At 43.9% G+C, this 21,985-nt stretch overlaps 1 protein-coding gene across 1 annotated transcript in view; it reads left to right on the forward strand.

Annotated features, from left to right (window-relative positions):
* Positions 1–21,985, forward strand: part of CCDC162P (uncharacterized) — a 64,947-nt gene that overhangs the window by 19,574 nt on the left and 23,388 nt on the right. Inside the window, exons 4-8 of the mRNA XM_055137083.1 lie at positions 2,494–2,606; positions 2,968–3,103; positions 3,350–3,553; positions 11,353–11,545; positions 14,096–14,217. Of these exons, the coding sequence (XP_054993058.1) occupies positions 2,494–2,606; positions 2,968–3,103; positions 3,350–3,553; positions 11,353–11,545; positions 14,096–14,217 (768 nt within the window). The remainder of the gene's footprint in view (positions 1–2,493; positions 2,607–2,967; positions 3,104–3,349; positions 3,554–11,352; positions 11,546–14,095; positions 14,218–21,985) is intronic.

Below are 21,985 nucleotides of genomic sequence, written 5' to 3' on the forward strand. Positions count from 1 at the left end.
CTTTGCCACCCTACCCACTGCCATCAAGATGGACAATCCCTTTCTCCCCCTCTCCCTCTCTCTCCGACACTCTTTCACTCTCTCATTCTCTCTGTCTCTTTCTCTCTGTCTCTGTCTGTCTCTCTCTCTCCCATACCCCCGCTCTCATTCTTCTCCTTCCAGGGACTATATTGGTTAAGGTTAGGCTTGGCTATTAGTTATAATTAAACACAGAATAACAGAAATTATAGAAGAGGGAGTTTCTCTTTCTCTCTCTCTTTTTGTGATCCAGAGTTCCTGAGTGGAAGCATAACATTGGTCTGGAGACTCTGTTCCACAGGGTCTCAGGGGCCCAACTCCGCCCTTCCTCATATTCCAACAAATATGGTCTCTGCCCCAGGGACCCATTCCAGCTCTGCCATGGGGCACCATTCATATTCTGAGTTGCAACATGGCTGACAGGAAGGGGAAGCCTCCTCAGCTGGGGAATATCAAGAAACTGCCACATACCATGTTTTACCTTCATGGGGCAAAACTTAGTAGCCCCTTGCTATTCATGGCTTCAAGAGAGTCCCAGAAATTCCAGATATCTTTTTGTTTGCTTTTGGACTATACCTAGAGGTATTCAGGGGCTATTCCCCGCTTTTGTTCTCAGGGTAGTTCTTGGCGGCTGTCGGGGGTCCACAGGGTATTGGGGGTGGAAGCCAGGTTGCATTGTGCTCAGCCCACTGAGCGCTTTCTACAGCTCCTGGAAATGTCCTCTTCATGGGCAGTATGTGCCAGGGAAAGTATTCGGTTACTGTGGGAAGAGGGGGGACTGGACATTGGGATACACCCCACAGTGTCTGCCATCAGGGTCTGCTGGGATTGTCAGAATGAAGTGTGAGAATATAGTGACTCAAAGAAGGGAGGTTCAGCCTTCAACCTGGTCACTCACTATCTTAATGAGGATCTGTGCCCTTAGGAAAGAATAGGCTCATAAGAATCAGGGGTAGGTCCAGGTATGGTTGTGAAAGGAATTAAGAGAAGGGCTAACCAGCAGATCAGAGCAAGCCAAATCCTCAGTATCTCCAATATCATCCCTGTGACCCTGGTTCATACCCCAACACCATACATGATCCCTGGAGAACTGCCAGTGATCAGTCCTGAGCACAGAGCCAAGAGTAGTCCCATAAGCACCTTTAGGTATCACCCCCCAAATTAAAAACAAAACAAAAAATAACATGCCCACATCCTTTTCTGGCATCCGAGAAACAAGTGTTCATGTTGAATGTTGCGGTTGATCAGACAGGACAGGCATTCGTGGGTGGCTGCTGGGAGAACACCTGTGAGGTGTTGGTCACCAGGCTTTATGTCCACTGTACCATCTTGTCCTCACCTCAGGCTACTGTTCTTTATTCTCATGCCATCTCACAAAGATGAAAACTGACCAATGACTTACAATGATGAAATAAAATAGCTCAGAATTTAAAATGAGACATTTATTCACTGATCTCTCTCAGCCTGGAATAAGACTGCATTGGCTGAGGGTCAAGGTTCTGCATGCTGATGACTTCAATTTGATCCCTGGCACTGCCTATGGTCCCCGATCCCCACCAGGAATGATCCCTCAGCACAAAACCAGGAATAGTCCTTGAGGAGTCTTCATGTGGCTTAAATACCCCCTTCCTCCCAAAAAACTATCTGATTTTTATAAAATGAATGCTTTCATCAAGCAAAGATTCAATGATCAATCAAGTGAGAAACCCAACTTATTTTAGAACTCAGGATTTTCATATTTTGAGACATTACTGGTGCCTGCTCGAGCAAATCGATGAGCAACGGGATGACAGTGATACAGTGATGTTCATGTGAAATGGGTTAAGATGCTCTTCTAGCTTGCCACAAGTGTGTGGGGTCAAGGGAAGTTAGGACAGAGAAGGAACCAACATGACAATAATAGTTGAAAATGATCATTTTGGACAGGAACTGAGTGTTGAATGTAGGTAAAGTGATATACTTGATAATCTTTCAAATCATAAGACTCCAAAAGAGAGACAGAGTGAGAGTCAAGGAGAAAGATAGAGAGGGAGAATGAGAGAGAGAGAGTGTGTGTGTGTGTGTGTGAGAGAGAGAGAGAGAAAGTGAGAGAGAGAGAGAGAAGAAAAGTACCTGCCATAGTGTCAGGCATTAGGGGCAGGAAGGCAGGAGGAAAACTGAGACCATTGGTGGTGGGAAAAGTAAACTGGTGAAGGGATGGGTGTTGGAATATTATCTATCTATCTATCTATCTATCTATCTATCTATCTATCTATCTATCTATCTATCTATCTATATGACTTAAATCCAATCATGAACAACTTTGTAACTGTTTATCACTGTGATTCAATTTAAAAGGGGGCAGGGGAAAGATACTCTTCCACTTGTTCATCTAAATGTTCATCATGAGGTTCACTTCTATGAAAATCCACTAGTGACCTTGTTAAAGCTATGGCGAATGTTTGTGCCCTCTAACTAATGCTACTCTCCTGATAGAATGAAACTTTGAAGGAAGAAGATCTCCTAATGGAAGGGCATGGAAACAACCAGGCACCAACAAGTCTCGGTCTACATGTGGATGGACTGGGAGAGCAGAGAAAAGAAACAGGGTAAATATTATATTACTGACTCAAGGAAACAGATGTAGCACTGGTGGTAGGGGTGAGCATTGAGTAACTGATATATACACCGGGTACCACTTAACTCAAAAAGATTTAAAAGCAATGAATTTCAAAGCAATTTAAAAGAATGAAATGAAAGCAAGACTGCTAGAGAAAAACCACTAAACTAATCATCTTGTTAAAACTTCCTTAAAGAAAGCATTTTTTTTAAAAAAAAGCATTTAAAAAAAATAGTAACTACCATGAAGCTCCCTTAACTCAAGAAAAATGACTTTTGATCTGTGGAGTTAGTTGATTTATTGATCACTTGGCATTGAAGGGTGTTTGTTTTAATTCTCCTGCCTCTAAGGTACAGTTATGTGACGACCTTACAGCTGTTGGGCCTGGACGATGGGTGTGCACCCAGTGACAGGAATCCTGTCCTGAGGAGAGGGACCTACCTGTCCTTTCTGTACCTACGTCACCTGCGAATCAGGGAGCTGCAGGTACAGGGGTGGCCCAGACATCTGGAAGTTGGGTTGCTGAGAAAGAAACTTTGCGCCGGGACAGTCCCACGCCTGTTATATTTGCCCACTTTGTTCCATGTTCTGATATTTTCATGAAATCATCACCTTTCTGGCATTTCCCTTTCTCAGCAGCCGGGTTCTCCTGCCACCGTCCAGATCTCCCCTTGCTATTCCCCAGGGCTGGAGGTGGGTGGAAAACAGTTCTGACTCTGTTCTTTGTTTCAGCGCATCTGCTTAGGAATTCTCAACTACTTCAGGTCTGTTGAGCGAACACTGACCATCAACACTGCGGGCCTGACTGTGGTTGCTGGGAACCTGGTCCCGACCCTGGAAGACAGTTCTGGGGTGAATGCGGCCAAAGGAGGTTTGGGCACTCTGCACGGTCTTGGATCTGACCACTATGTCCACAGGACACCTGCTGAGCACAGGGTATGGATGGATTCTGCTTTGATCTGGGAGAGGTGGTGGGTGGCCCCACGCAGGACTCGGGGGAAGAGGGCACATTCCTGGTGATACTCGCACACCAGGCCAGTTGGTTCAGTGCTCAGGTGGGCAATATAGCACTGTTCTGGTCTAGCTCTGCTTCGGGCCATGACAGTCACAACCAGAAGCCAAGGCCCCTTGTTCTGCTTGCTCTTCTTCCTTGGCGAGTGTCCTCCTCCTCCTCATCTCCAGCCATTCACTGCAGGAGACTCTCTCTCTCTCCCCCGCTGCCCTCCTCCCTAGAACCGGCCTGGCTTAGCACACTGAAGCCGGCGAGTATGCCTTTCGGCAGAGCAGGGAGAAGGTTAAGAAACTTCGGAAACAAACACACCTATAAAACCAATCCTTCTGGCTCTAATAATTAGTTTACTTCATATCATATCAGCAGTGTGCTATCTGTTAATAGATTTGTAAAAGCTTCTTATCCATGAGCCCTCTCCTTTGTTTGTTCTGGGATGCAGGTAGGAGGTAAAAATGAAGGCATCCAGAGAGACAGTACAGCAGGTGAGGTGATTGCCTTGCGTGTCGTGGACTCTGGTTCTATCCCCACACTACTCAGGGTCCCTGAACATAACCAGGAGTGACCCCTAAAGTACAGAGCGAAGACTAAGGCCTGGCAATGCTCAGGTGTGACTCCAACACCAAAAAAAAAAAAAAAGAAGAAGAAAGGGAAACAAATCTCACCCTGCCCCATCAAATGTAGGAAGAGGTGCATGAAAGAACACATTATCTTGATCTCAAACCCATGCTCTCAGAAACAATGTGACTGGGGGACCTTCTTACAAGCCACAGGAAGCTGCTGCTTTCATGAATGAAACTCTAGAAGTGACCTTTGGTCAGAGGTTTTATTTACTGTTAAATACATTTGTGGGTGCCTAGCCAGTGGCTATTGCTGGGGCTGGTGTGGCAATGCTGCCCAGGCCTAGTGCTGCCCGGGGCCTAGTTAAATTTGTTGGGAGACACGAAGCCCCACTCCCCCACCCCCGCAGTGCCAGGCAGTGTTGAGGGCCTTGTGGTGGGGAGGGTGGAGTGTTTTCGGGGTCACAGACATACCTCTGAGCTCTCTTGCTGACCCTGAACAGGGCTTTTACAGGACATGTGGTTGAGCCACACTCCCTGTATGGAGCCTAGTCAGTGTTTAAACCAACATGACTATCCTTGATTCTGGGTTTCTTCTTCATGTGGGTGATGGGAGACACAAAGGTTCATTTGTTGGGTTGTTCCATAAGGTTGAGGGGGCCTAGGCTTCTGGGAGTAAGGTCACTGGGATTGCCACCCTAGGGAGCTGACCTCGGAAAAGTCCCAAGAGAAAGACCCTTCCCTAGGCCCAGTGTGTTTAATCCCCTGCAGGAAGTGCAGGACTAGCAATGACATCTGTTCACTCGACAACAATACCCAGGAAGCAAAGCACTCACTACCCTGCACGGTCACGCTATCCCTTTCTGGGCCTCTGGAAGGCCTGTGGCAAAGCTGTTGTGAGTCAGTGGTAGGAGAGGAGTCTGAGGAGAGCCAATGCATTGACCCAAAGGCAAAAAGATTGAAAGATTGAAGCCAATGGATAGTGTCAGTCATTCAGTAAATTTTGATAAGGCCTTAGCTGAAATTCTGAACAGATGATTTTTTTTTTAAATCTAGTGAGGAAACTATTAACTACATTACCAAAAGGTCTAAAATTTATATCATCAGGTGATCGCAATAAGGTAGAAAAAGTGGTCACCAATGTTTCTGTAGTTATGATATTTTCTCAAATAGTTATTTTGGCATCTGTTAATTTTCAGACTTAAAAATATATGAATCATTCCAAAGTTTGGGTTATTTTTTAGCTGAAGAAGTAATTATTGCTTGCCTTTTCATACTACTACTCTAACCAAAATATTGAAAAAGTCAGTTCCTTAGCTTTGTTTTTTAATATAATGAATGATTATAAACTCTTGGTCCTGGATGACAAAATTGAGGGGCTTGGTAGGGTAAATGAGAAGGTGGACTAGAAGATGACATAAGAATGGTGGGGGGTGGAGGGTCTAGGGCACTTGGAGGGTGAAGATGGTGCAGTAAAACCAAAACAAAAACCAAAATCAAAACCAAAACACTAACACTATTGTAACCTTGTGGTCTCAACTACAATAAGGATAATTAGTTAATTAATAAATTCTGGTTTGCAAGAGTGACATCATGTTTTCAATCCCTGGTATATGCTCCCTCCTGATGGCTCAGCCGTGTAGGACCTGGCAATGCCAGCAAATTCCAGCCAGCCATGTGTGAGCATGGCAACTGTGGATGCAACTCCCTGGCAAGGATGTGTGTGAGCACCACAATTGAACAGAGTGACCCTGGTGAACACCACTACCAGATGTGTAGGCACCACAACCAAGCTTGTGTGTAAGCCCAGTCATCACATTAACAGCAGAGGGGAAAGGAGGGCAGAAGAGAGAAGGAAGAGAACTTTCAAGGAAATTAAGCCTATTGTCATGCAGTGCACTTAAAACAATCCATAGAAATTCAGAACCAGAGAACTGAAAGGACCCATATAGTACCCACCCAACTGACACTCTGATACTGGCAAGTTAACTGTCCAAGCAGATGATCATCTTTATGTGTGCAATGATTTCAGAGGAGAATATTACAGACACACATCAAATGGCATGTCTGCTGAGAGCCAGGATATTATGACTGTTTAGAGAGAATAAATGGATTCTATTTAAAAAAAATGATGTTGTTGTTCTCGTACCTATAAGTGCTCAGAGATTACTCCTGTTTCTGTATTCAAGGATCACTCCTAACAGTACTTAGGGGAACCATATGCAGTGTTGGAAATTAAACCCCAAATCAGCCACATGCAAAGCAAATGCCTTACCATTAACATCTCTTCCAATAATTACATACTCACCCAAGTACAATGCTATAAGGAAAATAAATTGGGGATAGAAGAGTGGGCTCTTTGTTTTTATACTTTAAATGACACACACCAAAACGTATTTTCTCAAAAATTTTATATATATTATATATGTATAATACATATATACAGAGAGTCTCTTGCCCGCAATGCCTGGCTGTCTTCCCCAGGGCCCCTCGAAGGGGATGGGCTCCAGCTTCCCTCCCCACCCTGAGCAGAGCTCCCAGTGGCCAAAGACCACCCGAACCTAGTTACAGCCATGCTCGAGGCCCCTCTCCACACATTTGGACAGGCCTCATTCATGAAGGTACTAGCAGAGGAACACAGGTGTGTATAATTCCATCAATGGTCAGCACCCAGAGACTTAAAAACAAGCTCCCAAAAGCGCACAGCACGATATCTTGTAGCCTACTTCTCCCTCTGGGAGAAACTGGCAAGCTTCTGAGAGTTTCCTGCCCACATGGGACAGCCTTGCAAGCTTCCCATGGTGTATTCATATGCAAAATCCAGTAACAAGCTGGATCTCATTCCCCTGACCCTTGAAAGAGCCTCCAGTGTGACATCGTTGAGAGGGCCAAGCAGAGAGAGAGTTCTAAGATCTCAGGGAAAGGACGAATGGAGAGGTTACTGAGCCCGCTCGAGAAATCAACCATTAAGGGGGATTTCATAATTTGTGATTCGTGATATAATATATAATAACCCGTGTTTGTGAGCATCTAGAGAAATGGGAATCATAGTAGACTGTTGATGGGAATGCAAAATGCTCTGCTGTTTATGTAAAACAGAATGGTGGTTTCTCAAAAATTATAGACAGAATGACCACATGACTCAGATTTTCTGGGCATATACCCAAACAATTGAAAGAAGGATATGAAGAGATATTTTATCCTATGCTTATAACAGCATTATTCCCAGCTGCCAAAACATGAAAGCAATCCAAGTGTCCTTGGCTGGATGAGCAAATACAATACACGCACACATCTGGTGAAAGCAGTATGCTAAGTGCGAGGAACTAATACAAAAGGACCAAACAATGTAGGATTCCACTTTGACAGGGATCTAGAGTAGTCACACCACTGAGACAATAAAAGAACAGAGGTTGCCAGGGGCAGGGAAGAGCAGGAATGGGGAGTTTTAGTTGAATGGGCATCAAGTTTCAGCTTTGCAAAATGGAAGATTGACTGGTGGTGATGTTTGTGCAACAGTGTGAAAGTGTCTAAGGCCACTGAACTGTACGTTTAAAATGGATAAGTATCTATAAATGTTCTGGTGTATTTTTCCATTAATATGTGATATATGGGGGACTGGAGCAATAGTACAGCAGGTAAGGTGTCTGTCTGCCTTGCACACAGCAGACCCAAGTTCGATCCTGGCAACCCATATGGTTCCCCGAGCACCACCAGGAGTAATTTCTGAGTGCAGAGTGAGTAGCAACCCCAAAGCATTGTCAGGTGTGTCCCAAAAAATAAACAAGAACAATAACAAAATAAAATAAAATGTGATATATGAGGCCTGTAAAGATAGTACAGTGGGTAAGGCAATTTCCTGACACATGCTGACCTGGGTTTGATCCCTGGCACCCATTACTGTCCCCAAGCCTGCCAGGAATGACCCATGAACTCAGAGCTATGAGTAATCCATGAACATAGCTGGGTGTGGCTTCCCCAAATAAAAAAAATAATGTGATGTATGATTTAAAATTTTATTTTGTGTAATAAAAAATAGGCCAATGTTGCTAAACTTTTCTACTGTTTTCTCTCACAAAGACATTTTTAGGGTCTAAAGAGATTGTCCCAAGGGTAAGGCACTTGCCCTGAACATGGCTAACCCCAGTCCCCTCCCCAACGCCATGTATAGTTTCCTGAGCACCACCAGGAGGATCCCTGAGCTGAACAAGGCTGGGGTGTGATCAACACCACACATACACACACACACACACACACACACACACACACACACACACACACACATCATTTTTATTTTAAAAAGTTTTTGAGACACTATGAATTACAACACTGTTAATGACTATTAACATGAAGTTAGAGACTAATAAATAGTTAAAAACTATTAGCATGAAGTGTTCCAACATCACACCCTCCAGCAGAGTTCCAGTGTCCATCCCACTGTCCCCAGCCCCTGGCACCCTCCCTGGTACTCTCAGTTCTATAGACAAGATCTTGTTTTCTTTTGCCTCATTTCTGTTCCCTTACTATGTTTTTTTTATATCCTGCATACAAGAGAGATCATTCTGTGTCTGTTCCTCTTCCCCTGACTAGCTTCACTCAGCATGATATTCTCCAGTTCCAACCATGTAGCAGCAAATCACACCCAACACTTTTCTCAGAGTTTTTGTTGTTGCTGCTGCTGTTCTGTTTATCTCCCTTCCTCCAAAGAAGTGTGAATACCAGAGATGAACCATGTATCTGAGTGGGTGAATTGTGTTTACCTGTGCTCTAGACAGAAAAAGAGTAAGGTTAGGGACTGTACCAATAGCCCCTGGGCATCTCTTGCTCTTAAATGTCAGCCTGTTTGAAATGTGGGTGGGGCTCTATTTTCCTTATTGGTTTGATCCCTGACACCACCTGTTCTCTGGAGCACTGTCAGACATCACTCCTGAGCACAGAGCCAGAAATAGCAGTTGCTTAGTTCCCCATTCCTCAAAGTATATGACTTCTAGTTACTTCAGCTGATCAAAATTTCATATAAAAATTATGCAAATACTGCACTGGAGAAATAGTATATCAGGTAAGGTGTTTGCCTTGCACACAGCTGACCCTAGCTTGATCCCTAGCACTGCTTAAGTACCCTCAGGACTGCCGAGGGTCACTCCTGAGCACAGAGCCATGAATAACCCTTGAGTACTACAAAGAGTGACCCAGCCCTTCCTTCCCCTGCCCCCCCTCCAAAGCATAAAAAACTACATTTCTAGAAGATTCTCTAACAGCTATGCATGAAATGCAAGGAAGGAAAATCCAGAAGAAATGTGGCTAGATCAATTAAGAATTTTGGCCCGTTTGAGAGACTCTAGACCAGTCCAGATAATAACAGCCCAGAAGAATATGGTGGGGGCTGAAGGTACAAGACCTGGATGATTTGAGAGAGGCAGGGGAATCCGCTGGCCCTGGAGACAAAATTGACAGGGTGGGTGAGAGAGGCAAGGGACAGGCCCTTGGAAAAAGGCAGAATAAGAGTGTCTGGTCTCTGTCTCTGATTTGTTCTGTTTTTCATGTTTGTTTCCCTAGTGCCCCTGGAGGCCACCAGGGCTACCTCCGTCCAGACTCAGATGTCCTGTGGTACCAGGGACCAAACCCGGGGTCTTATGCTGGAATGTACACTCCAGCCCTTTGACCTATCTTCCAGGCCCCAAGATTCTCTTTGCTTTGTTTGGGGGCCTCACCTGACAGTGCTCAGGATCTACTCCTATCTCTGTGCTCAGAGATTGTTCCCAGCAGTGCTTTGGGGACCATGCAGTGCCAGGAACTCAGCTGATCGAGCTCTCTGAGCACCCCCAACCCCCTGAATTTCCTCTTTTAAGTCATTGGAGTCATACCCAAGGACCATAGATACAAGGGCCAGGGGGACTGCCCCATAGCTGGAAGGCTGCTGCATGAGCGGAGGGGAGAAGGCAGATGGAATAGAGAAGGGATCACTAAGAAAATGATGGCTAGAGGAACCAGTTGGGATGGGAGATGCATGTCGAAAGTAGATAATGGACCAAACATGATGACCTCTCAGTGTCTGTGTTGCAAGCTATAATGCCCAAAAGTAGAGAGAGTATGGGGAATTGTCTGCCTTAGAGGCAGGGGGAGGGTGGGAAAGGAGGGGTATACCCGGGATATTGGTGGTGGGGAATGGTGGAAGGATGGGTTTTTGATCATTGTGAGATTGTAACCCAAACATGAAAGCTTGTAACTATCTCACGGTGATTCAATAAAATTTTAAAAATTAAAAAAAAAAAAGTCACTGGAGTCATTGGAACCAGCTACCTCCTAGTATCTCCTTATCTTCACCTGATCACACCTACCAAGACTATTTGCAGCAGTAAAGTAGCATTCCTTGTATTTAGTTCAGTTGGACATAAATTTGGGGCAGGTATTATCCAACATAGCATATTACTAAGAAGTGAGATTGTGCCTATACTTTTTAGAAATATTTAGAGAATTAAATTTTTTAAAATTGCAGTTGCAAGGTCTAGAGAGTTCAAGTGCCTCTTAGGTATAGTGTCACTGACCCTCACAACCCTGTGACATCCCCACTGACCCCATAACTGTGGTGGCCCCCCATGGTACAGATGAGGAAACAGGCCAGTGACATTGAGTTACTTTGGCAGGGGTGTGAGCCTGGCGGCTGGACCTGATGCCCGGCTCACTGGCTTCAAAGGCCCTTTATCACCCAGTACCACTGTCTGTCTGCCTTTTCCCAAGTAATCCTGTGATAACCAGGTTAACAACCCTTTACCAGCTCATTCGCAATCTCAAAGCTACCCTTCCTGGCTGGGGAAATGGTCCAAGGGCTAAGCACATGCTTGGTATGTGAAAGGCTGGGTTCAGTCCAGCAAGCACTGCTGGGAAGCAAGCCCCGAGCACAGAGCCAAGAGCAGTTCTTGCATCCCACAGGGGTCTGGGCCACAAGCCAAACACGCAAAAATGAAAAATAAAAAACGTGCCTTCCCCCACCAATATTCATTATCAATATCTTTTTCTCTACCCAGGTTTTAAGCAGCCAGAATTTCTGCAGCTCCATGCTGACAGCCTGCAGTGTGGGAACGGAAGCCCGCTCTTTGGTTCAGTGGGCCTATGAAATAGAACTCTCTCTTTTCCAGTAACTTCTGCCCTGGATTTTCTTCCTTCAGGTCCATGGCACCCATTTCATGGAGTTCTCCGAAGTAGAGAACCAGGACGACTACTACAGTGTGGAGGCAGGCTGCATCCACACCCAGGACCCACAAGGAGTGTATGTCATTTATGACCAGGCTTTGAGGGACCTGCAGGAGCTGGAGACAGAGCTGCTGCTCATCGCTAGCCACTACATCGAGAAAGAAAAAGGTCAGGAGTCGGCCTGGGAGATGGCGGGTGGGTAACAGTCAAGGGCCGGGGTGATAGCTCAGAGCTGTAAGAGCTGGCACACAAGCTCTTACAAAGCACAGGTTCAATCCTCAGCACCACATGGTCCCCCCGAGAGTCCCCCAAACTCCCCCACAGTGCTGCTGAGTGTGCCCCCAACAAGATAAAAGACAAAGAAAAAAGTAGCCCAAACAAAAGCACAAGGACTCTCTTTAGCACTCCCCAAATATAAATGCAGAGACAAGATATCAGAGAATTCAATAAGCACATCCTACCTTCAACACAGTCACTTTAGAGCAGATGCTGCTTCCCAGGCATACTCCTTGTCCCCCTTCTCTAGGACACGGTGTCTGCCCCTCCAGCCTTCCTTACTGTTCTTGCTGCTTAAGTGTTTTATTTGTTTGTTTGTTTTTATTTTGGGGCCACACCCAGCAATGCTCAGGGGTTACTCCTGGCTCTGCACTCAGGGATTACTCCTGGTCCTGGTGGTACTAGGGGGACCATAAGGGATGCTGGGGATAGAACCCAGGTCAGCAGTGTGCATGACAAAAGCCCTACCTGCTATACCAGTGCTCTAGCCCCAACATGAGTCATTTTTTCTTTAAGTGATCCACACACAAAATAGTGATTGACTTTGGGAAACCACACTTGGAAGTAGAGACATTCTTGGGTTCTTAGTAAAAAAAAAAACAAAAAAAAACAAAAAAAAAACTATAAGGATGTGAAAAGATTCTGGCCAGAAAGTGCTAGATGAGCCCCAAAGGGAGAAATCATTACTCAGCGTGATTCAATAACCCATCCTGTGTTGTCTCTCTTCCTTTTTTGCATCATCCAGATTTATCCAGTTTTAGAAATAGGTGAGGTAAGACAGCGGGACTCTTATTTTGGAATTAGATAACATGAGACCTTAGAGTTTCCAGCAACATGGTGATTCTTAAAAGAATCTTGGGCAAGGATTTGTGCTACTCTGAAACAATGGAGACTAATTCAGAAGAATTACTCTTCATATTGTTATAAAGTGCTGCTCCGAGCTGCTCCGAGAATGTTTGACAATTAGCTTTTCAGGTCACAGAGTTTATCTCAGTGGAGCTCTGTCATCTTCACAGATGTGGGGATCTGAGCTCTGGGGTGCTGTCTCAGGACATTTCACTCAAGATAATCACTTTTTTGTTTGTTTGTTTTCTGGGTCACACCCAGTGATGGTCAGGGGTTACTCCTGGTTCTGCACTCAGGAATTACTCCTGGTGGTGCTTGGGGGACCATATGGGATGCTGGGAATTGAACTCAGGTCAGCTGCATGCAGGGCAAATGCCCCACCCGCGGTACTATCTCTCCGGGCCCCCAGCTCTTCACTTTCACTTTTACTGTGCATCTTACACACTGGCACCTCATTTTTGTTAAGGTTAATTTATATCACCATGCTATTTCCAGCTGCCAAGAACTTCATTTGATTGGAACACTTACTCGGTGGTCACTTACGTTTCCCACATGTTTGCCTTCTCACTGAGTGAGGAAGTAGTCCCTCATCTGATGTGAAATGGTTTTCCAAGTGCTGCTAAAGGGGCTCCTGATCAAAGTCCTTCTTTTGTTCCTATCATATAGGTGATCACTATTAAACTCGAATTCATAGTACCGGGAAAATCTTTCTTTGGGGAGAGGTATTTGGGGGCCACACCCTGTGCTCAGGGGATCATGTAGTGCCAGGGATCAAACCAGGGTCAGCCACATGCAAGGCAAGAGCTTTAACACCTTTACCATCTCTCTGGCCCTTAAACTTTTAAAAATAGTCATCACACCAGGAGGTGCTCACTGCTTGGTAATATCCCCTGTGATGTTTGGGGCCTTTAGGGCCACAAGGTGATACCAAGGATCAAACTCGGGGCCTTTGGAATGATAAGTTTGTGCACCATCACTTTAGCAGTGTTCTGGCCTGAAAATCTCTTTTTAATATTCTCTTCTGAAAAAGGCTATTCACAAACTTAAAGTGTAATAATGCTGACAGTAAAAATTGACATGAATATATTAAGAAAATAGTTCAGCTAAACAATAATCATGATTACCTGTATTGCTTAAGTTAGTAATGACCATAATTAATTAAGGAATATCTTCATCTCTGGCAGTATTTGACATGACTAAGATCAATTGAAAAAACGAGTTAAACCGGCTTTGTCATTAACTCATTAGGGATCTGCCATTAGAGAAGGGGAAAGGTGTGTTTTATAGTTAAATGATAGATTTAAGGACATTATGGTGATGATGGTTTCAAGTTAACTGAATTTCAATTATATCTCTAAAATCCATCTATATTGCTTAAATTAAGAAAGAAAAGATAAACTAAACCCTTGTTGACCTAGGAATCAACATGTATGATGCTGTGTATCAAATCTTTGTCCATGGCTCCTCAGCTGGTTCTCAGAATCCCAGTGACTGATTTCTGAGCCTTCGTTTCTGAGATGGAGCTGACAACCTCGCCTTTCTCCTGGAACATCTTTAGAGGACTCCCTCTGATCAGTCCCTTTCCTCTTCTCCCAGGTCACAAAAGTGACAGTGCATCTGCTGCTGTCGGGAAATGGGCACATGCGGAGGTGGACAGGTTTGCTGTGCTGACGGACCTGTGGACATGGGAGGCAGCTCTTCTAGAAAAAAAGCGCCAGGTATTTTTTTAACTAAGAAAACAAAGCATCTGATAAGTGTTCTAACAACATTTTTGCTGCTTAGTCTGTGGGCTATATATGGCAGTGCATAGAGGCCAACCCTGGCCTGTGCTCAGGGGCCATGTGAGTCAGTGCTCGATACCATACATGGTGCTGGTATATGAATCAGTGCCAGAGCCATGACCATCTCAACCTTTGTACTCTGGCCCTGTTGATTCTTTTTTTTTAAATTTTCTATTAGTGAATCACTGTAAGGTACAATTATGGACTTACAAACTTTCATGTGTACATTTTAGTTTTACAGTGGTCGAGTGCCCATCCCTCCACTAGCACCCATTTTCCACCACTAATGGTCCCAGCATCTCTCCTACCACCCCCACCCCATCCTCCCCCCCGACCCCATCGCGCTTCTGCGGCAGGGCATTCCCTTTTGCTCTCTCTCTCCTTTGTGGGTGTTGTGGTTTGCAGTAGAGGTATTAAGTGGCAATCTTGTTCGGTCTATAGTCTAGTTTCAGCCCACATCTCCCATCCTGAACAGGCCCTCTTAGCACCCTTTTCTTGGTGGTCCCTTCTTTATCTGAGCTGCCTTTTCCCCCAGCATGCAAGGCCCACTCCTGGTACTTATCTCTACTGTTCTTGATTGTTAGTCTCCCATTCTGTTACTTTATATTCCACAAATGAGTGTAATTTTTCTATGTCTATCCCTTTCTTTCTACTCATTTCACTTAACATTATACTTTCCATGTTGATCCACCTATATGCAAATTTCATGACTTCATCTTTTCTAACAGCTGCATAGTATTCCATTGTATAGATGTACCAAAGTTTCTTTGACCAGTCATCTATTCTCAGGCACTCAGGTTTTTTCCAGATTCTGGCTATTGTAAACAGTGCTGCAATGAGCATATATGTACAGATGTCATTTCTACTATACTCTTTCACATCTCTGGGATATATTCCCAGAAGTGGTATTGCTGGGTCAAAATGGGAGCTCAATTTCTAATTTTTTGAGAGGTGTTCATACTGTTTTCCAAAAAGGCTGAAACAGTCGGCATTCCCACCAGCAGTGAAGGAGAGTCCCTTTCTCCCCACATCTGCGCCAACACTGATTGCTTTTGTTCTTTTGGAGGTGGGCCAGTCTCTGTGGTGTGAGATGATATCTCATTATTGTTTTGATCTGCATGTCCCTGATAATTAGTGATGAGGAGTATTTTTTCATGTGTCTTTTTGGCCCTGTTGATTCTTAAGCCCAGTGGGTCTGTCAAAGAGGCTACCAACCAAGTAAATAATCACCTCATTTAATTAACCTAGCTATTTGCAAGGATGTGAATAATAAATTTCATTTTCTTGCCTGTCACACACACACAAAATTAGAAGGTCCTCTTCTCTGATGAGCCTGGTTTGTTAGAAGGCTGGAAAATCTTGGCCCTTCTGATAAGGAATATGCTTTTCAAGAATGAATGATGGTCTCATCCACATTCATAGTCCAGTCTGGGATGAGTCTCACTTTGTGAAAGACAAGACAAGTGGTCTGACCCTACTATGACCTTTGGGGGTGGGTGAAAGCAGTTGGGAAAGTTCTCAGAGCAAAAATATACAAGGTAAGTTTAAAGCAGTTAAATAGCACATTTTTAAAGTGTATTTTTTTGGTGTATCCCAAACCCTGGGAAGGGTTTGGGCCATACCTAGAAATGGTCAGGAAATGCCCCTTAATCTGAGCTCAAGAATTACTCCTGGCAGTGCTTTGGGAAACATAGGTGGTTCAGGGATCAACCAGGGGTCAGCTGCATGCCAGGCAAGTGCCCTGTACTATTTTTCTGTCTCCAACATTTTCATATCTTTAAATAATTCCTGGCTCAATAATAAGTGGAACTCTGTAGATGCACGGCTCTTCATTTGTGTCCTTAGCCTGAATTATTCCCCTGAGTAATCAGTTGCTGAGAGCTGATTCATGCAACAGGAAGTATTTGCTCTGTACCAAGAACTGCTCCAAACACGAAGGACATATAAATAAATAAGAGAAGATGAGCTCAATCTTTAAGGAATTTTAAGTCTATAAAATTTGATGCAATCTCTAAGTAAAAATGTTAACCCAATAGCTTACAAGTGAACACATTCAAGATCCAGTAGGGAAAGATTTGCCCTGCTGAGTAAAGGAAATGGTTGCTAGTCTTCCCAAACACATTTTGTCTTTACTAAAAGATGATCAAGATGTTGTCTGGCAGCAAAGGAAAGGTTCTTAAACAGAGGAAGCAGCATCAGTAATGTCAAGGCGATGCAAACTGGGAACGGCAAGCTTGAACAGAGAGAAGATGGTTGGCATTGGGACAGAAAGGCACCTGGGGAGGAATTGAACACGTGTTCCGCACGCAGCTTGTGAAGGGCCTGCTGATCCGATCTGAGCTATGTTTAGAACTATTCTTTTATGAAAAGAAGAACCATTGCTGGGGTGGGGGAGGAGAAACATGATCCAGGCTTTATTTTCAACAGCTGTTTGGGCATCAGTGTGAGAAACTGATCGGCATGAAGAGCTCCTGGAGGAAAGAGGTGTCCTTTGTTACAAGATAAACCAAAAGTTCAAAGAGGGCATCTATACAAGGCAGGCAGTGAGGAGGAAAGAGAATTGGCAGGCTGGAGAATACTGCGGAATGGGACTCTGCGGGCTTTGAATGTTGTCTCCTGGGCAGAGAGAATGAGAGTGGGAATCCAGTGATTGGTACAGGGTCAGAGAGGAAACCATGACCTGAAGTAATGCAGGAGGCTGGCTAGAGAGAGGAAAAGAGAACCTAGGGTCTAGGATGCAAGGCATTCTATTGTTTTTGTTTGGGGGCCACACCCAGCGGTGCTCATGCTTTACTCATGGCTCTGCACTCAGGAATCACTTCTGGCAAATCTTGGGGAACCATATGGGATGCAGGGGATTGAACCCCGGTCAGTTGTGTACAAGACAAGTGTCCTACTCGATGTATTATTCCTCTGGCCTCCATGCATGATATTTTGAGGAGTTTGCTAGAAGATGGGTTGGGGGTGGACTTTGGGAAAGCAGTGGGTTTGGAACTAAGGATTGTTTCTGAGCATGAGTGAAAATGGGGAAATGCAGCTGAAAAGTCATAATGATGAGGAAAAAAACAGATGCCTAAAATGGGGCCTCTGTAACCCACTGAAGGACAGAGGATGATAGAATAAGAATCCATGAGATACAACTCAGAGGGCTGAGCACATATTTTCATCATGGAGGAACAGGTTTGATCCCCCAGCACAGCATGGTCCCCTGAGCACTGCCAGGAGCGACCGCCACCCCCACTCCAAGAACTGAACTGGGAGTAAGAACCTAAGCACCTCTGGGTGTGGCCCCCCAAACAAAAATCAAACAGGAAGAATTCATAAGAGGAAGAAGGACTAGTGAGAGACAAGAGACAAAGGGAAGGGGGAGTGTTCCAAACCAGCCCTCACCATGACTTGGTGGGCCAGACAGCTTTGCACAGTCCTGTCAGAATCAAGGGTGGAGGAAGCCACTTCTCAGTGACCTGTGATGGGGTTAGAAGAGAAGTAGAAATGTTTTCTTTGAATTGTTTCTCAAGTAGAATTAATGGTTTACCCTTGCTCTCTGTTCTGATACTCCTGGAGATGTAGATCACCCTATGTTTGAAAACAATTGGCAGAACTTAAAGGAATGAGCCTGGGGCTTTGAAGACAGTTCCTTCCCTCACCCCACCCCCATCCCTGAGATAACTGCCCAGGAACATCAGCAGAGCCCCCTTTTCTGTACCCAAGCTGCCCCTCTTCCCTCATTGTGTTTGCAAGTCCCAACCCATGGAGGTCCTAAGTAGACTCTAGCAAAACCAAAACTTAGAAGGCCAAAGAGAACTGGGGTGGGGGCGGGGGTGAGTGTTGAGGTGGGTGGCAATGTCTCCACACTTTGGCCTGTGCTAAGCTTGCAGGATTGACCAATAGTTTCTGATATGGTAAATTAAATTTTTTTAATGTGAGAATGTGAATCATATTTTAAAGTATCTCCCTTCTTTCTACCTCAAGAGTAAATGTTCGGTAGAAACTAACTTATTGTGCCCAAACTGTGGCTTTCTGATAAGAAGTGTTCTTGAAATCAATTTTTAATTTTTTTCTTACTTTTGGGCCTCATCGAATGGTGCTTCGGGGGGCTACTTTTGGCACAGTGGTTGGCAAACCTTAAGGTATCAAAGATGGGGATTCCTGTATGCAAAACACACACACATCAGCCCATGGAGCCATCTTTCTGATTCATTGATTTTTAAATGGGTAGATTAATTCTGTTCATTGCTAAGTAGTTCAATAAAATGAGGCTACTATGATATTTCACTTCTCATTCTTTAGCACGCAATTAGGAAAAACAGATGTGGATTCTATAACCCAATGCCACTATCACATAAGAACTAGCTTTTATTTGAACCATTTTCGTGAGGCACTTGGACTTACGATACTGTTAATTATATTTTTCATGCATATGTCATTCCCACACCACACCCATCCCCAGCATGCCTGCTTTCCTGCACCAGTGTGTCAAGGGCACCTTCTGACCTGCCTCCTCTTCCATGTAAGCTCTGTTTCATAGACAAATCAGATTTTTAGCTGGACCATAATAGATTTTCAGTACTGATTCTACTGCCAACATTCTCAGATTTTTTTTATTATTAAGTATATTGGAGTAATAAGAGTATAGAATTGGATTATCTTGGAGTTGGAGAGAGGTCAAAGCATGCTTTGCATACAGGAGGCAGAGGTTCAATCCCCAACACCACATTGTACCCCAAATATCACTGGGAGAAATCCCTGAGGACCAAGCCAGGAGTAGGTCCTGAGAACCCCTGGGTGAAGCCTCCAAATACCTCCCTCAAAAAAAAAAACAAGAATTGGGTTATCTTGAAGTCCTAAGAAATTTTTACATGACCCCAGGTACATAAGTATATAAAATAGATATACAAACGAAACATTTGCCGATTGTAAAGCACAAAAAAAATTTAATTACCTCAACATTCAGTTACATGACTCACAATTTAAGAAGCTAGAGATTTCGGACTCAGAGAAAACAATCAGCTTTTCAGCTCCTAAGTTATACTTGCATCAACTGGTAACTCTCTCCACCACCACCAGGGGACATGAACTCAGAGCCACTTGAACACAAGAATTTCATGATTCCCAAAGGACATTTTCCTTTGAACAGTTGTGCCAGCTTTTGTGACTTATAGCGTACACTTTCATTTGACCTAAAATGAATACATTTTGGGGCTGGAGCAATAGCACAGCTAGTAGGGTGTTTGCCTTGCACGTTGCCAACCTGGGTTCGATTCCCAGCATTCCATATCGTCCCCTGAGCACTGCCAGGAGTAATTCCTGAGTGCAGAGCCCTGTGCCTCACCAGATGTGACCCCAAAAGCAAAATAATAATAATAATAATAATAATAATAATAAATTAAATAAAATGAATACATTTCAAAATGGATGTTTAGTTCGTTTGTTTGGGGGCCACATCCAGCTGTACTTAGGGCTTTTTCCTGGCTCTGTGCTAGGGGATTACTCATAACTTTGTGCTCAGGAATCATATGTGTTACCAGGGATCATACCAGAGTCTGCTGAGTGCCTTACCCCCATACTTTCTCTTTACTCCCCAAAATGGAATTTTAAGGTATTTTTTAGTTCCAAAAATTAAAAGGCTTGTGGTAAAAAGAATATATGTAAGATAAGGTTGAATTTCTCTCATTGCTCCAATACTTAATGTCAACTGTCAGTATGTACCATGTATTATTTGGCCAAAGAATTGGTTCTTAACACACACAGATGACATTTGACAGGCTGGGAAGACCTCTTAGGCAAATACCAGCCTAACATTGAAATGAAAATGGGCCAGTTGGCAAATAGATAATAAATAGAATCCACAAGGCAGAAAGATCAGGACTGTGGGGTTGCCCTACGCCCTGGTGGGAAAGAATTTATAAAAACATCCTGCCAGGGTCCTGTAGAGAGCTTTTCCATGTTGAGAGCAAAGCTCGAACAGCCGTTGCCATTATTTTTCTTCTTCTTAACAGCTAGGGTTGCAAGGTCAAGCAGGAGAGTGCTTATGACACTCTACCGAAAGAAGTTTTCACTGTTGATCAGAGCTTCAGACTTAGTTTAGACAATCTGCCTTTTAATTCATCAACTCTAATCACCACAAAAGCAAGCATGGACGTTTCTGCCACCCAGCACTGGCAGATCGTACTCAGCAGCAAGGTCCTCCCTGAGAATCTTCCCTGCCAAAAAACCAAACAATAGGGCTCTATACAAAAACAGCTCACGGCAGTACAGATACTAAAACCCAGCTCCTCGGATTGGCCTGGTCCAGCCAGAAAGACTCATGCTAGTCCAGACTGAATTAGAGATGTAATTGTTCTTTCCTCATCTGCCTCACGGCATTTGAGCGGCACCATTCTTATTGTAACTAGTCACTGCTTCAGTTTTGGGGTTTTTGTTTTGTTTAGTTTTGATTAGGGTTTTTTGTTGTGTTGTATGGTTTTTGGGTTGTTTTTTCTTTGCTTCGTCTTCTATTACTTAATCATTGAATGTTATTCTAGAGCATAACTCTGCAGACCGAGCAAGGCTATTTCAGTCTGTGGTTTTCCACCACCGAAGTGTAGATGTAAAAAAATTGAAGTCACTAACTTAGGTCGCCATCTGCATCTTTTTACCCTGGATTCACTTAAAGGCAAAGTGACCACAACCTTCCTTGGTCTCACGCACACCCAGCAAGTGTGTTTCTTACCTGTGGTACACGTTCTGTGTCCTGAGCTTTTTAGCCCCATGGGTGTTTTTCTTCTCATCTGTAAGGCTGATCCAAGATCCCTTCAGAGCATGCTCGTCAAAGGAAATTCTGCATAATTCAGTATCTAGTACATGGCAATGCACAGGGATTACTCCTGGCTCTGCACTCAGGAATTACTTCTGGCAGTGCTCGGGGGACCGTATGGGATGCTGGGATTCGAACCCGGGTTGGCTGCATGCAAGGCAAACACCCTACGTGCTGTGCTATCGCTCCAGCCCCAAGAATGTTGTTGTTTTTTTTTTTAGTTACCTGGAAAAAAGGAAGAAAAGAACTTTTTATGTGCCATCAAATGTTTCAGGGCTGGAAATTTTTTTTTCAGAGAAAATAATGCACTACTCTAAAATTTAAAAAAATAAAAACTAGCTATCAATAAATTCTAAATTATGTGTCTATGAGATGTAATGATTTTTGTTTTAACTGAACATCTAAAAGCAAGAAGCCATAGCAATATTTCAGCAGGTAGGGTGCTTGACTTGCATGTAACCTACCCAGGTTCAATCCCCAGTACCCCATATGGTGTACTAAGCACCATCAGGAGTAATTCCAGAGTGGAGAGCCAGGAGTAAGCCCTAAGCAATGCTGGTGTGGCCCAAAAACAAACAAACAAAAATATGATTATTTTTAATATAAGAATCCCCATATATAAAAGTGCCCAGAAATCATAGCCAATCATTTATTAAGCGATTAAGCGTGTTGCTCACAGTCAAATAATCTAAAAGGGAAAACTATAAATATTTTTAAATTTTTTACAGAAAAATATTTAACTGAGAAGCAAATACATTTCAATACCTTTAGTACAGTGTGGAACAGGGTCTCCAAAAGTATCTTAGGCATGTTAAGGGTTTCAAATCTGAAACAAGTAATTGTGTTGGTCAGAACTTCTGATTTCTGGCCCTTAGGCTCCCCCACTGGGGATTCCAGCCCAGCAAGCTT

Source organism: Sorex araneus, chromosome 4 (assembly GCF_027595985.1).
Source record: "Sorex araneus isolate mSorAra2 chromosome 4, mSorAra2.pri, whole genome shotgun sequence".
In the NCBI taxonomy this organism is placed as follows: domain Eukaryota; kingdom Metazoa; phylum Chordata; class Mammalia; order Eulipotyphla; family Soricidae; genus Sorex; species Sorex araneus.